Source organism: Narcine bancroftii, chromosome 6, assembly GCF_036971445.1.
Source record: "Narcine bancroftii isolate sNarBan1 chromosome 6, sNarBan1.hap1, whole genome shotgun sequence".
In the NCBI taxonomy this organism is placed as follows: Eukaryota; Metazoa; Chordata; class Chondrichthyes; order Torpediniformes; family Narcinidae; genus Narcine; species Narcine bancroftii.
In genome coordinates, this window is record NC_091474.1 from 63,207,720 (window position 1) to 63,222,428 (window position 14,709).

The 14,709-nt window shown below is 44.8% G+C and overlaps 1 protein-coding gene and 1 long non-coding RNA gene across 4 annotated transcripts in view; one reads left to right on the top strand and one right to left on the bottom strand.

The window, feature by feature from the left end:
- vit (vitrin) overlaps positions 1–14,709 on the top strand; it is a 68,076-nt gene that overhangs the window by 49,054 nt on the left and 4,313 nt on the right. For all 3 annotated transcript variants that reach the window (XM_069885116.1, XM_069885119.1, XM_069885120.1), the window contains 6 exons: positions 3,171–3,236; positions 4,999–5,055; positions 7,902–7,946; positions 10,881–11,028; positions 11,295–11,398; positions 12,404–12,630. In XM_069885116.1, coding sequence (XP_069741217.1) covers positions 3,171–3,236; positions 4,999–5,055; positions 7,902–7,946; positions 10,881–11,028; positions 11,295–11,398; positions 12,404–12,630 — 647 coding nt within the window. The remainder of the gene's footprint in view (positions 1–3,170; positions 3,237–4,998; positions 5,056–7,901; positions 7,947–10,880; positions 11,029–11,294; positions 11,399–12,403; positions 12,631–14,709) is intronic.
- On the bottom strand, positions 1,603–14,517 carry LOC138736140 (uncharacterized). The gene is made up of 3 exons (XR_011340109.1): positions 14,357–14,517; positions 7,800–10,542; positions 1,603–4,674 (listed from the first exon to the last, which is right to left on the bottom strand). It is a non-coding gene; the product is annotated as an uncharacterized lncRNA (long non-coding RNA).

Below are 14,709 nucleotides of genomic sequence, written 5' to 3' on the forward strand. Positions count from 1 at the left end.
TCGTTTTCAGTTTGGTATAATTGTTCATAGAATTCTCTAAAGTTTTCATTAATCTCCGTTGGATTATATGTGATTTGTTTGTCTTTTTTCCTTGATGCCAATACCATTTTCTTAGCTTGTTCTGTCTTAAGCTGCCATGCTAGAATTTTGTGCGTTTTTTCCCCTAGTTCATAATATCTGTTTTGTCTTCATTATGTTCTTCTCCACTTTATATGTTTGTAGTGTTTCATATTTTATTTTTTATCTGCCAATTCTCTTCTTTTAGTTGTATCTTCCTTCATTGCTAATTCTTTTTCTATATTTACTATTTCCCTTTCCAACTGCTCTGTTTCCTGATTGTAGTCCTTCTTCATCTTGGTTACATAACTTATTATTTGCTCTCTGATGAACGCTTTCATTGCATCCCATAATATAAACTTATCTTTCACTGATTCTGTATTTATTTCAAAGTACATTTTAATTTGTCTTTCAATTAATTCTCTAAAATCCTGCCTTTTAAGTAGCATGGAGTTTAATCTCCATCTATACATTCTTGGAGGGATGTCCTCTAACTCTATTTGTCAATATCAAGGGTGAGTGGTCCGATAATATTCTAGCTTTATATTCTGTTTTTCTTTTTCTATCTTGCATATGAGCTGATAACAGAAATAGGTCTATTCTTGAGTATGTTTTATGTCTACCCGAATAATATGAATATTCCTTTTCCTTTGGGTGTTGTTTCCTCCATATATCCAAAAGTTGCATTTCTTGCATCAATTTAATTATAAATTTGGTTACTTTGTTCTTTCTGTTAATTTTTTTCCCAGTTTTATCCATATTTGAATCCAAATTAAGGTTGAAATCCCCTCCTATTAATATGTTCCCTTGCGTATCTGCTATCTTCAAAAAAATATCTTGCATAAACTTTTGATCTTCTTCGTTAGGAGAATATACATTGAGTAGATTCCAAAACTCCGAATATATCTGACGTTTTATCATTACATATCTCCCTGCTGGATCTATTATTTCCTCTTCTATTTTAATTGGTATATTTTTACTGATTAATATAGCTACTCCTCTTGCTTTTGAATTATACGACGCTGCTGTTACATGTCCTACCCAATCTCTCTTTAATTTCTTGTGCTCCAATTCAGTTAAATGTGTTTCTTGCACAAATGCTATATCAATTTTTAATTTTTTCAGTAAATTTAGCAATTTCTTCCTTTTGATTTGGTTATGTATTCCATTAATATTTAAAGTCATATAGTTCAACGTAGCCATTTCACACTTTGTTTATCTTCCCTTTCCGTTTCTCCATCATCACCTTTCCTTCTTATCCATTTCTGCTTTCTTGTTTTGAACACTTTATAAGACAACATTTCTAAAACATCAAACCTTATTCTCCTATTTAAAACTTCTTTAACCCCATTCTCCCCTCCCCTTCCTGAGTTGCCCTTTATCCCTTGCCGGGCAACCACATCTCCCCTCTCCATTTGGATTTGCAAATTCACTCGCAAGCATCAACTGATTTTGCAGTGACCGTAACTCCTCCCCACCCAGCCCCCCCCGGAAAAGATTTCAATTTTCATATGTAACAAAGGTCACTCTTTTAATTCCCTCCTTATTCCCTCTATTCCCTTTCATTCCCTTATTAATTCTTATCTATACTCTATAAATTTTCCTCTAAATACGGATACACTCATGTATACACATATATACATACACATCTATATATAAATATATATATATATATATATATACCCATATACATACATACATATAGTTCGTGGTCATTTTTACTCTCATTACATGTCTTCATCTCTCTGCTTGTTTTGTAGTTGTTCTGCAAATTTTCGTGCTTCCTCTGGATCCGAGAATAGTCTGTTTTGTTGCCCTGGAATAACTATTTTAAGTACCGCTGGGTACTTTAACATAAATTTATATCCTTTTTTCCATAAGATCGTTTTTGCTGTATTGAACTCCTTCCTCTTCTTCAGGAGTTCAAAACTTATGTCTGGATAGAAAAAAAATTTTTGACCTTTGTATTCCAGTGGCTTTTTGTCTTCTCTTATTTTCTTCATTGCTTTCTCCAATATATTTTCTCTTGTGGTATATCTTAAAAATTTTACTAAAATGGATTTTGGTTTTTGCTGCGGTTGTGGTTTCGGGGCTAATGTTCTATGTGCCCTCTCTATTTCCATTTCTTCCTGTAATTCAGGTCTTCCTAGGACCCTGGGGATCCAATCTTTTATAAATTCTCTCATATTCTTGCCTTCTTCATCTTCCTTAAGGCCCACTATCTTTATATTATTTCTTCTATTATAGTTTTCCATTATATCTATCTTCTGAGCTAACAGCTCATGTGCCTCTTTAACTTTTTTATTAGATTCTTCTAATTTCTCTTTTAAGTCCTCTACTTCCATTTCTACGATTATTTCTCGTTCTTCCACATTATCCACTCTTTTTCCTATCTCTGATATGACCATTTCTATTTTATTCATTTTTTCTTCTGCACTCTTAATTCTTCTTTTAATCTCATTAAATTCTTGTAATTGCCATTCTTTCACTGATTCCATATATTCTTTAAAAAAAGATATATCCATTGTCTTGCCTTCCTCTTCTTCTTCCATTTCTTTCTGTTCTTCTTCTTCTTCTTCCTCTGGGTTGACCATCTGTTGTTTCCTTGTTTTCTTTTTACCCTCTTCTTTCTTGTTGTCGTTATTTTCTATGTTCTGCACCTGTTTCTGTGTTGCAGGTGTCTCTCTCAGCTATGGTGATCGACTCCGCAGCTGTTCCTCCCCTCCCGTCAGTGTGTTTTTTTGCATGCGCGGTTGCGCACTTTTACTCGGCTCTGCGAGCCATTTTTGTAGTCCCGAGCCCGGGACTTCCACTGACCTGAGGGAGCGGGCTTCTCTCTCCGCGGCGGGCCTCCTCGGACAGGTAAGGCCTTCACCTTCTTCTTCCGACATTCTTTCATCTTCTCTTCTTCCCATTGTTTTAGACTTTTCTCTCTTCGCTGCTATTTTCTTCTCACCTTTATTTTCACTTTGTTTTAATTTTTACTCTTGTACCCTTGTGTTTTGTGCTTTTTTTTTCAACTTTTCCGGAGAGGGCTGGAATTCCCTGACTGGCCACTACTCCATCACATGACTCCTCCAACACTAATAAATGTTGTCGATATTTTGTTGAAGGTCAAAGGCTTGGGGAGCCATGGAGCAGACCGTGGGAATCCAGCCAGGATGCACTCCAAGTACAAAGTACGTGAAACCTTACTGATATTATTTCACATGTCGCAGGAGAAGATGCAGTCATTCCTTCCATGTTTAGAGAAATAACCATACAAGAGTTCATTTGCACAGAAGACTCCAAGAGGAACTCGTATGCAAGAGAAGGACTGTGATGAACCCTTCCTCCACGGAGAGATTTCAGGTTTATTGTTAGGATACATACATGACATCACATACAACCCTGAGATTCTTTTCCCTGCGGGTGAGACAGAATTACCACTTACTGGTAGTGCAAAAAAAATGTACACACCGTACATATGCAAATAAAGAACATTAAACAGATAATGAATGTAAACAAACTGACTGTGCAATACAGAGAGAATTTTAAAAATCAGTAAAGTCCACAAGTAAGAATCCTTAAATGAGTCGCTGATTAAGTTTGTCATTGAAGAGTCTGGTGGAGGGGCAGCAGCTTTTCCTGAACCTGGTGGTGGGAGTCTTTTGATGCCTATACCTCTTTCCTGATGGTAGCAGCAAGAACAGAGCGTGTGGTGGGTGGTGTGGATCTTTGATGATCACTGCTGTTTTCTGACGGCAGCATTCCCTCTAGATATTCTCAATAGTGGGAAGAGTTTTGTCCTGGGCAGTGTCTACTACCTTTTGCAGGGCTTTACACTCAGGGGTATTGGCGTCCCCATACCAGACCTTGATGCAGCCAGTCAGCACACTTTCCACCACACCTCTGTAGAAATTTTCAAGGGTTTCTGGTGTCATACCGGACCTCCGCAAACTCCTGAGGAAGTAGAGGTGCTAACGTGTTTTCTTCATTGGTGTATTTGGTCCAGGAAAGATCCTCCAAGGTAGTGACTCCAAAGAACCTAAATGTGCTCACCCTCTCCACCTCTGATCCCCCAATGATTGTAAACCTTTGGTTTTTCCTCTGAACAGGAGGCAAGAGTACACTTCTTTAATCATGCCTTTCACATTATATCAAGTACAGTGAGCAAGGTTCTTCTGCAAATATTCATATTGTTGTGTGAAGAGTATAGTTACAGTGAAAAGAAAGATTCATTAGTACCAAGCAAGGGTGGCCTGATATAACTGTTGTGGGGTTTATTTGTGAGCCTGATAGCTGCGGGGAAGAAAGTGCCGTTAAGCCTATTCGTGCACACTTTCACACACTTGAGCCTTCTCCTTGACAGGAGGGAGATGGCAGCGTGTCCAGAATGTGATGGGTTTTTCAGGGTGTTGGCTACCTTTCCTAGGCTTCAGGATATGTAGATGGGGTCCATGGAGGGGAGGAACGTTTGTGGAACTGTACGTTTTGACCTTCATTCACCACCTTCTGTAGCTTCCGATCTTGAGCCTTGTAGCGGCCTTCCCGTGCTGCGAAGCAGCCAGGAAGTATATTTCCAATGGAGCACTTGTAGGAGTTGGTTGTTGAGTGATAATGTGTCCACCCGGAGATCTAAATCATAATCACAGTATGTTACCCTCATCAATACCTTAATATGAAACTCCTCAGTTTATTTTTTAGACACACTGCATGGTAACAGGGCCATTTCAGTCCACGAGCCCATGCTGCCCAATTTACACCCAATTAACCTTCATCCCCAGTATTTCTCAAACGGTGGGTGGTAACTGGAGCCCCCGGGGGAAACCCACACAAACACAGGGAGAACGGACAAACTCCTTACAGACAGCGCGGGATTTGAACCCCAGTCCCAATTGCTGCCGCTGGAACAGCATTATGCTAACCTTGCCAAATCAACCTTGTCTTATTCTCTCCTAGATCAGAACATGGACAAAACAGAGATTAATTTTTGGAAGTCGGACTTTGACTCCGGGGGTGAGTTAAACTTTGATCATGTGATTTAAATAATCAAGCCATGGAAATACAGATAAATGAGGTTAGTATAGATAAAAATGATGGGCAGCATGGACGGAGGGCCAGGTTCTGTGCTGTTTCTATCACTCTCTGTAAAACTTTGATCATCTGCTCCATTGTTGTTAGAAAATCCCAATGTTTCTTGCTATCAGGCTCCTGAACCTTCCCACACTACTCTAACCGTACACTACTCTAACCTTCCCACACTACTCTAACTGTACACTACTCTAACCTTCCCACACCATTTTAACCTTCCCACACCACTCTAACCTTCCCACACCACTCTAACCTTCCCACACTACTCTAACCGTACACTACTCTAACCTTCCCACACCACTCTAACCTTCCCACACTACTCTTACCGTACACTACTCTAACCTTCCCACACCACTCTAACCTTCCCACACTACTCTAAATGTACACCAGAGGACTACACACTATTGAAATGCCTGCCTTTTTCTCGCACTCCTGTAACGAGAAATATTTATCATCTATCTATTCTATTTATTATCTCTTTCATTGCAATAATTTAATGAGTACTATTGGCGTTGGTTTTGATTTACAAACTGCAGTAAAATCCCTGGTTTCCAGCATTTATGCGGATTGGTAGATGTCGGATAAGTGAATTTTACAGTTGCTTGAGATTGTGTGTTGCGTGATTGACTCATCAGTTTTAAACTTCTGTATTTTTTACCTATTCACTAACTATCAACATGGGTGCACCCCAAGGATGCGTGCTTAGCCCACTGCTCTACTCATTATACACCCTTGACTGTGTGGCCAGGCACAATTCCAATGCCATCAACAAGTTTGTTGATGACACCACAGTTGTCGGCAGAATCGCAAACAGCAATGAGGAAGCGTACAGGGGGGAGATCGATCAGCTCTTTGAATGGTGTCACAATAACCTTGTGCTCAACATCAGCAAAACCAAGGAGATGATTGTGGACTTCAGGAGGAAGTCAGGGGAACACGACCCAATCCTCATTGAGGGCTTCGTAGTGGAGAGGGTCAAAAACTTCAAATTTCTGGGTGCCAGTATCTCCAAGGATCTGTCCTGGAACCTCCATGTTGATGCAATCACAAAGAAGGCTCGCCAATGGCTATATTTTGTGAGATGTCTGAGGAGATTCAGTATGTCACCAAAGACTCTCGTAAACTTTTACAGATGTACCATGGAGAGCATTCTGGCTGGTTGCATCACTGCCTAGTACGGAGGTGTCAACTCTCAGGATAAGAATGAACTCTGGAAAGTTGTTAATGGCCTGTGACATCACAGGCACCAGACTTCACTCCATCGAGGACACCTACATGAGGCAGTCTTAAAAAAGCAGCCTCTATCCTCAAAGACCCCCACCACCCAGACCATGTCCTCCTCACTCTGCTATCATCAGGCGAGCACTCAGTGGTACAAGATTCCTGGATAATCAATGAACCAAAGACACTGCCTTACTTTGACTTCTCGTGCACTATTTTTATTTATTTTTGTAAGGTGGTTTATGTAAACATTTGCTTTATGAAACTGCTGCAAAACAATGAATTTCATGACTTGCTCATGACAATAAATCCTGATTCAGATTCTGGTTCTGAAGGGCAACAAGGAGGATGAACTAGGAGGATTAGACTCACATGGAGCAAAACCATAGCCTAGAATTTTTTGGGCCAAGTTACCTGTTTCTATGAAATATTCAGATGGTTCAGGAGGTTTATTTTGGCAGTTCAAGCAAGTATTTGTGGTTATCTGATTTTTCCCCACCCCAACCCCTCCATAACTCCTGATCCCTCCACATCCCTGGCCCTCCCACACCTCCCACTCCTCCAACTCCTGAACTCTTCCTACCCTCTACAACCTTCCCCCTTCCCCCTCCCTCTCCTGATGCACTGGCTCAATGTTGAGCTCTGAAGATGCTGAGCTCCTTGATACCTGAGCCTGGAACTTCCAAAGGTTACACACCAGCAGATAACTGCCCTTCTTTGAACTACTTGGTCCACAATTAACTGTTAACTTTTGGAGCCATCTGTGAATCCAGTGCCTTGATGCAAAACCATCCCTCCCGTCTCACCCAAAACTCGAGCTGTTGCCAGTACATCGGTGAGGGTGGTGATAGATGCAGGGGAATGTTCCACTTGGATTGAAAAGGTCCAGAGAAGATTTACTGGGATGTTACCCGGACTTCGAGAACTGGGTTACAGGGAAAGGTTAAATAGGTTAGGATTTTATTCCCTGGAGTGTAGAAAAATGAGGGGAGATTTGATAAATGTATTTAAAATGATGAGGGGGATAGACAGAGAAAATGTAGGTCAGGGTAGGTGAGATACCAACCAGAGGACATAAGTTAAGGGTGAAAGGGGAAAAGTTTAGGGGGAACATGAGAGGAGACATCTATACACAGAGAAGAGCTGCTGTTTGAGGTGGTGAATGTGGGCTCAATTTGGACAGATGCATGTATGTGAGAGGTATGGACGGCTATGGACTGGGTGCAGGCCAGTGGGACTAGGCAAAAAAAAAATGGTTCGGCACAGACTAGAAGGTTTCTTTGCTGTAATGTTCTATGGTTCTAAGGATGAGAGTCTGGACAAGCCCTCATTTACAAGTGAGTGCACGCAGCCAGGCAGCTCCAGGCACAGTCACCCATGGGATGTTCTGGTGACACCCATTGGGAGATATTATGCCCCTCCCCCAACATCCCGATTATGACACCTACCTTAATATTGAAGAGATTGGGAGAGGGGTGGGGGCGGATTGGTGGTGAATGAGGTGATTGTTGATGGCCACACACTTATCTGAGGATTTTCTCCTGCTGCAGGCTTCAGGACCAGAGACGAGGAGCCAGTTTCTCGAGGAGATCCAAGTACCTATACATTTTTGCTTCTTTGTTGACTCCGATAGTTGCTCATTTCTATGGCCGTGTGAATGTCCCTGGTTTTGAGCCAGTGCTCCCGACAAGGAGCTCTGAATGACATAAGCATACATTGGAGTTTTGGGAAATGAGTCTCTGGGAAAATGGATTCATTGACTCAGATGGTTGAATTCCTTGTGCGCTCCTGATGTGGGTCGTTCTGGCTTGGGAGCACTTAAGGGTAGCGTTGACCACTTGAATTATGGGTTACGAGCTTCTGAACTGCCTCAATGGCCTTGGAAATCCAGCCAGTGATCTCATTGGCAGGGAAGAGAGCTAAGCAACAGACGTGCAAGGTACCTCCAGCCCAACGTTTCTATCGTTCGGAAGGATGTTGGGGGCTGACGGCCAAGAATGAGGGATTACAGAGGCTGTTCACCTCCAGGATGGGGAGCTGGTGGTGAGTGAGATGACCAACACTGGGTCGCTGGAGGGATTTCCACAAGACCATGACAAAGAAACAGAAACAGGCCACTAGGCCCATCGAGTCTGTTCCGTAAAACCTCACTAAGATACTCTACACTAGTTCCAATTTCCAGCCTTTTCCCCATATCCCTTGATGAGATACTTGTCTATTTCTTTTTTAAATACTCCTAGTGATCTGGCTTCTACTGCTGTATGCGGCAGCAAGTTCCACAGATCCATGACCCTCTGGCTAAAGAAGTTCTTCCTAATCTCTGCTTTATATGGATAACCTTTAATTTTCAGTCTATGACCCCTTGTCCTCGATTCACCCACCAAGGGAAACATCTGCATCCATCCTATCTAAACCTTTAAAAATACAAAATGCCTCTATGAGATCTCCTCTCATTCTCCTATACTCCAATGAATACAACCCAAGAGCTGCGAAACGCTCCTCGTATGTTAGCCCTTGCATTCCAGGAACCATCCTAGTAAATCTCCTCTGCACCCTCTCCAACAACATCACATTCTTTCTAAGATAGGGGCCCCAAAATGGCACACAGTACTCCAAATGGGGTCTCACCAGTGCCCCATAGAGCCTCATCAACACCTCTTTACTCTTGTACACTATTCCTCTTGAAATGAATGCCAACATAGCATTCGCTTTCTTCACTACCAATTTCACCTGGTCATTTACTTTTAGGTTTCCTTGCACGAGGATACCCAGGTCCCTTTGCACATTCGAGGTCTGAATTTTCACCCCATCCAAATAGTATTCTGCCTGTTTGTTTCCACTGCCAAAATGTACAACTATACATTTCTCTATGTTAAATCTCATCTGCCATAATTTTGCTCAGTCTCCTAATCTGTCTATATCCTTCTACAACTTTACAGTTTCTACTACACTTCCTACTCCGCTACCTATCTCGGTGTCATCTGCAAATTTGGCCACAAAACCATTTATACCACAATCCAAATCATTTATATAAATTGTAAACACCTGCGGCCCCAATACCGACCCTGCGGAACACCACTAGTTACAGGCAGCCATCCAAAACGAGAACCCTTAATTTCAACCCTTTGCTTCCTGCCTATCAGCCACTTATCTATCCATTTTAATAACTTCCCTGTAATTCTATGGGCCCTCATCTTATTTAGCAGCCTAATATGCGGCACCTTATTGAAAGCCTTTTGAAAATCTAAATAGATAACATTCACAGCCTCTCCTTTGTCTATCCTATTTGAGATTTCTTCAAAAAACTCTAATAAGTTGGTCAGGCAAAATCTACCCTTTAAAAAAACCATGCTGACTTGGACCTATCCGAGCCGGTGACACCCTGGGTGTCCAATCAGGCATCATGCAAATGATGCCATTGCTACATTTCCTTGGAATTAATTTCTTGTGTGATGAACATTTGTTCAAGGCCTAATGGGAATGAACTTTCTAATGCCAACCTAGAGATGAATATTAAGAGCGAATGCTATCAATTACTAGGGGCTCTGGTTATTGCTTACAACATCATCACTCAGCAACCTCTGACCTCTACTTTCCCTTTGGCTCATTCTGCATTTGGTGGGGGTGGGGGTTGGGGAACGAGGCTCCAGGCATTTTATAATGGTGGCAGCTTTGGCCACCCTGTCCCAGTTAAGGAATCAAATGCCACATCAAGAAGGGGTGGGGGGGGGGAAATACAGCCTCGCAGGGCGTGAGTCCGGCAGGTGTGTGACACCCTGCCACCCCTGCTCCAGGCCAACTGTGATAAGGAGAAGTGAAAACTTGCATGTGCTGGCTGTCCCCACACACCCCAAAGCTTGTCATTGTTCTCTGGCACTGGAACCCCTTCCAAGGTCAACATATTCAGCACAGATACGTGGGCCAAGGAGCCTGTGCTATGGCCGAAGGTCAATGCATCTTCCACCAGCAGGCAACATTTAAAATCAGATATCCATGCAATATTCTGAATTCCAATCCCTCTCTGTTTTTGAATATCTGACTGCAGGCCCGATTTCTCTTCCTCCTGGAGCCGGACAGGTGGTCTTCCCTGTGCTGCACTGAGTTCCGCCCAGTCCCCCGACCAATTCCGAGGGTCCTCTGTGGTCAGAACCTTCTGCTTCTTCCTTCACCAAGGTGCTGAGGCCCCAGCTCCTGTGAAAATGGAAGCAAGACCATTCAGTTCCTCATGCCTGCTATCCCTTCCACCTCAGTGATGTATTACTGTGCCAACTCTGTGGTCCTTCAATATCCAAAACTCTCACCACTTGTTTCCCCATGTGGGCTACAGTCCACTTGCTGATTCGCCTTCTCTTCCAAATCTCTTGCCACCTGCCAGCATGATCCAGGGTTTCACCCTCCCGGCTTCCCCACCCACGGCACTGCAGTCAAAGACGGGCGAGGCGGAGATTGAGGGTGGGAGATGGCGAAGTCAGACCAACTTCACCTGCCTTGCTGCTGACGTGAGAGGTGATCCTTTCTCCTCATTGCAGGTTGCAAGGTTGACCTTGCCTTCCTGGTGGACGGAAGCTGGAGCATCGGAAGGCGGAGGTTTGGAATCCAGAAGAAGTTTCTGATGAGCGTGGCAGAAAGCCTTGACGTTGGAATGGCGGGCCCGTTGATCGGCCTCGTTCAGTTTGGGTAAGTGCAGCCAATCACAAGATCAGGGCTCCAAGTCCCGAAACTCCTTCCCCTCCTCTGCAAAGTCTCTCTCGCCTATCACAAGCCTTTGATAATTTCCTCCAAATTTAGGTTGGGAGCAACCTTCCCTGCCTCAAAGACTCCATCACGCGATGAAGGAGACAAACCAAATAAGGAATAGCATTGGGGGACGTGAGAGGCTTATTGATGAATAAAGGCTCTTTGTTGGCTGAGTGTTAATGGATGCGGGTGCTTCCCTGTTGCAGGAGTAACGCCAGCGTTGAGTTCAACCTGCAGACTCACCAAACCTCCCGAGATCTTAAAAGGGCGATTGAACGGATTCAGCAGAAAGGAGGTCTCTCTAATGTGGGTAAGTGCCACCAGTCACTGGTTCTTTTCACCAGTGCTCCACACTGGGGCAATGCTGGCACTTTAAACCCATGCTGGGCTCACTGCGTTTTAAAACAACCCTCACTGTCATTCCTTTACTTCAGCTGAAACAACATGCCATTTGGGGCTCTTTGATTGCTGCTTCGGCGGCAGCTCGCCCCACTCCTCCACTCGCCTGCCACCCATAGCCCCCCCCACCCGAACCCCACTCGCCTGCCACCCATAGCCCCCCCCACCCAAACCCCACTCGCCTGCCACCCATAGACCCCCACCCGAACCCCCATTCGCCTGCCACCCATAGCCCACCCCCACCTGAACCCCACTCACCAGCCACCCATAGCCCACCCTCACCTGAACCCCACTCACCAGCCACCTCTCCCCCCTTCTGACACCTGCCGATCAACGGCCTCTGTCCATCACTTCGCCCTGGCCCACCTGCTCCACCCGCCCCCGGACTCTTCTATACCATCCCAGGCTCGATGAAGGGTTCCGTCCTGAAACCTTGACCATTCTTTTTCTCCCGTGGATGCCTCTCGGTAAGTTTGTCCTCAGAAAGGCAGTATTAAAGGGGAGAGGTCATTGGGTTTTTAGGTGGACTGAGTGAATGAAAGATGATGACGGACAGATGGAGCTCTGGGGAGGTGGAGATAGGACCTTGAAGCAGGATAGTAAGGGGTGGAAGCAGACCAAGGGGGAAGAGAGAGAGAGAAAGAGAGAAGGGGAGGGAGGGAGAGAGAGAGAGAGAGGGTGGGGGGGGGAGAGAGAGAAAGAGAGGGGGGGTGGGGGGGAGAGAGAGAGAGAGAGAGAGAGAGAAAAAGCAGAGTCCATGCTGTGTCTCTAACCAGGATATATTTGGGTTTTTGATCCAATGACTTTTGATGGGTTTGAACTGGGGCGTCCTTCCTCAAGCAAGGGTTGTGACGTACAGAGTTCTGCTGCATGTCAGAACTCGGGTGAGAATGTGGACCTCTCTCGTTCATTGCAGGCAGAGCACTCAGTCACACCATTGGCAGCTTCTTCTCCAGCGAGCAAGGGAACCGTGGAGGCGCCCCCAATGTGGTGGTGGTACTGGTGGACGGTTGGCCCAGCGACAAGGTCGGTGATGCCGCTCGGCTTGCCAGAGAGTCTGGCATCAACATCTTCTTCCTCACTGTGGAAGGCGCTGATCAAAGTGAGAGGCAGCACTTGGTGGAGAGAGACTTTGTGGACAAGGTGACGTCACAGATCACGTGTCAGCCCAAGATGTCCACTCAATGAATGGCCCACCCAATCTGGGAACAGTACCCTGCCTGCACTCATCACCATTCAAATCCTCCCAAAGATTGGCAAGTTCAAAACCCCAGGCTGTAGATATCAAAGTTCCCTTGGGAACACTGGGTGACCGAGTGGCGCAACAGCCCTGTCTCACAGCCCCAGTTACCTGGTTTAGATTCCGACCTTGGATACTATCAGTGTGGATTTGCACATTCTCCCTGTGATGTGCACACATTCATCCTCTCGCCCCCCTCCCCCCGAGTGTTCTGGGTTGCCCCCCCCCCCCCACATCCCAAAATTGTGCAAGCCAACAGGCTAATTGGCCGCTGTACATTCCTCCTGGCATGCGGGTGGTGGGAGAATTGGGGGTGACTTGTTGAGAGAATAAAGTAGAATTAGTGTAAATGGTCACACCTCGATGGGCCAAAGGGCCTGTTTCTATGATGCAGGACCCAATGACTCAGCTGCATGGGACCCAATCTTTGGTGGCCTGTGGTGGTGTGGGCCACCGTCAGTTAGTCATCGACCTGTACAGAAACTTAAGATGTAAAGCATTCACCATTCAATCCATCGAACACGAGCCTATCGCACACTTCACAATAGTGTTTCAACATTACACCCACTGTTACTCCATTCCCTTTTCAAGAGATTCACCTTAGGGCATTGAATTTAGCACCATTTTAGAGTCTGAATACAGGAGAGAAACTGTCCTTGAATCTGGAGGTGTGTGATTTCAAACCTGCGCATCTTTTCCTGACAGGAGGGAGGAGAAGGAGTGTGACTGGACTGGGACAGGTCCTTTAATCTATTGGTTGCTTTCCCGAGGCAGTGGGGGGGGTGGGGTTGTGAAGATAGAAGATAGAAGCAGTAGAGGGGGAGGTTGGTTTGTGTGATGGTCTGAGCTGGGTTCACAACTCTGCAGTTTCTTGGGGTCTTGGGCAGAGCAGTTCCTGTACCAGGCTCTGATGCATCAGGCCAGGATATTTTCTATGGTGCATCAGTTGGTATGGGTCACCGGGAATTTTCTCAAGGTTCCGAGGAGGTAGAAGCATGGAACCCTTTCTGAAATGGAGGAATGATTGAAGGGGCCAAGTAGCCTCCTGTTGCTCTTAGATTGAATGTTGGTGCATTGATTCAATTGGGGAGGGTACTGCTGGGCTGTGCGAATTGTTTGGGTGTACTGAGACGTGTGCTATCCAGGCAAGTCAATCTCCACATGGTACAACAGGTAGTGCAATAATAAAACAGAAGTACAGGGTATTGTGTTACATTCAAAAAGTTCAATTTAAACAGTACAAGGGCTGCATCGTTTTAGAACAAGGAACATTACAGCACATTGTGCCAACCCATGTAATAAAAACACACAGAAATGCTGGAGGAACTCAGCCAGTCTTTTCAACGTTCATAAGAGACAAAAATAGATTGCCGACGTCTTGGGCTTGAGCCCATCTTCAAGGAATCTGCTTACTAGGCCCAAGGGGTCGGCAATCTATCTTTGTCTCTTATGGACGTTGAAAAGACCGGCTGAGCTCCTCCTGCATTTCCGTGTGTTTTTACTACAATCTCAGCATCTGCAGACTTTTGTGTTTTGCCAACCTACTCCACAACAACCTCACAAAGGGCTCCACCACCACCCCCGGCAAAGCATTCCTCTGACATCTCCCCTGAACTTACCTCCACTTACCTCAGGCCGATGTCTTCTAGTACTTTCTATTGTTACCCCAGGTAAAGGGCCACCCTATCCAATTATAATCCTGTACACCTCTATTAAGTCACCTCTGCCATTCCAAAGAGAAAAGCCTTGTTCTGTCAACCTTGCTTCGTAAGACATGTTACCTAATCCAGGCAACTTCCTCTGCACCCTTTCCAAAGCATCAACATCCTTCCTGTAATGAAGCAACGAGAACTGAACACAGTATTTCAAATCATCTCTAACCAGAGTTTCATGAAGCAAAAACATTACTCTTGAACTCAATCTCCTGACTAATGAAGGCCAGCAAACCACATGCTTTGCAAACCACATGCTTTGTTAGCCAC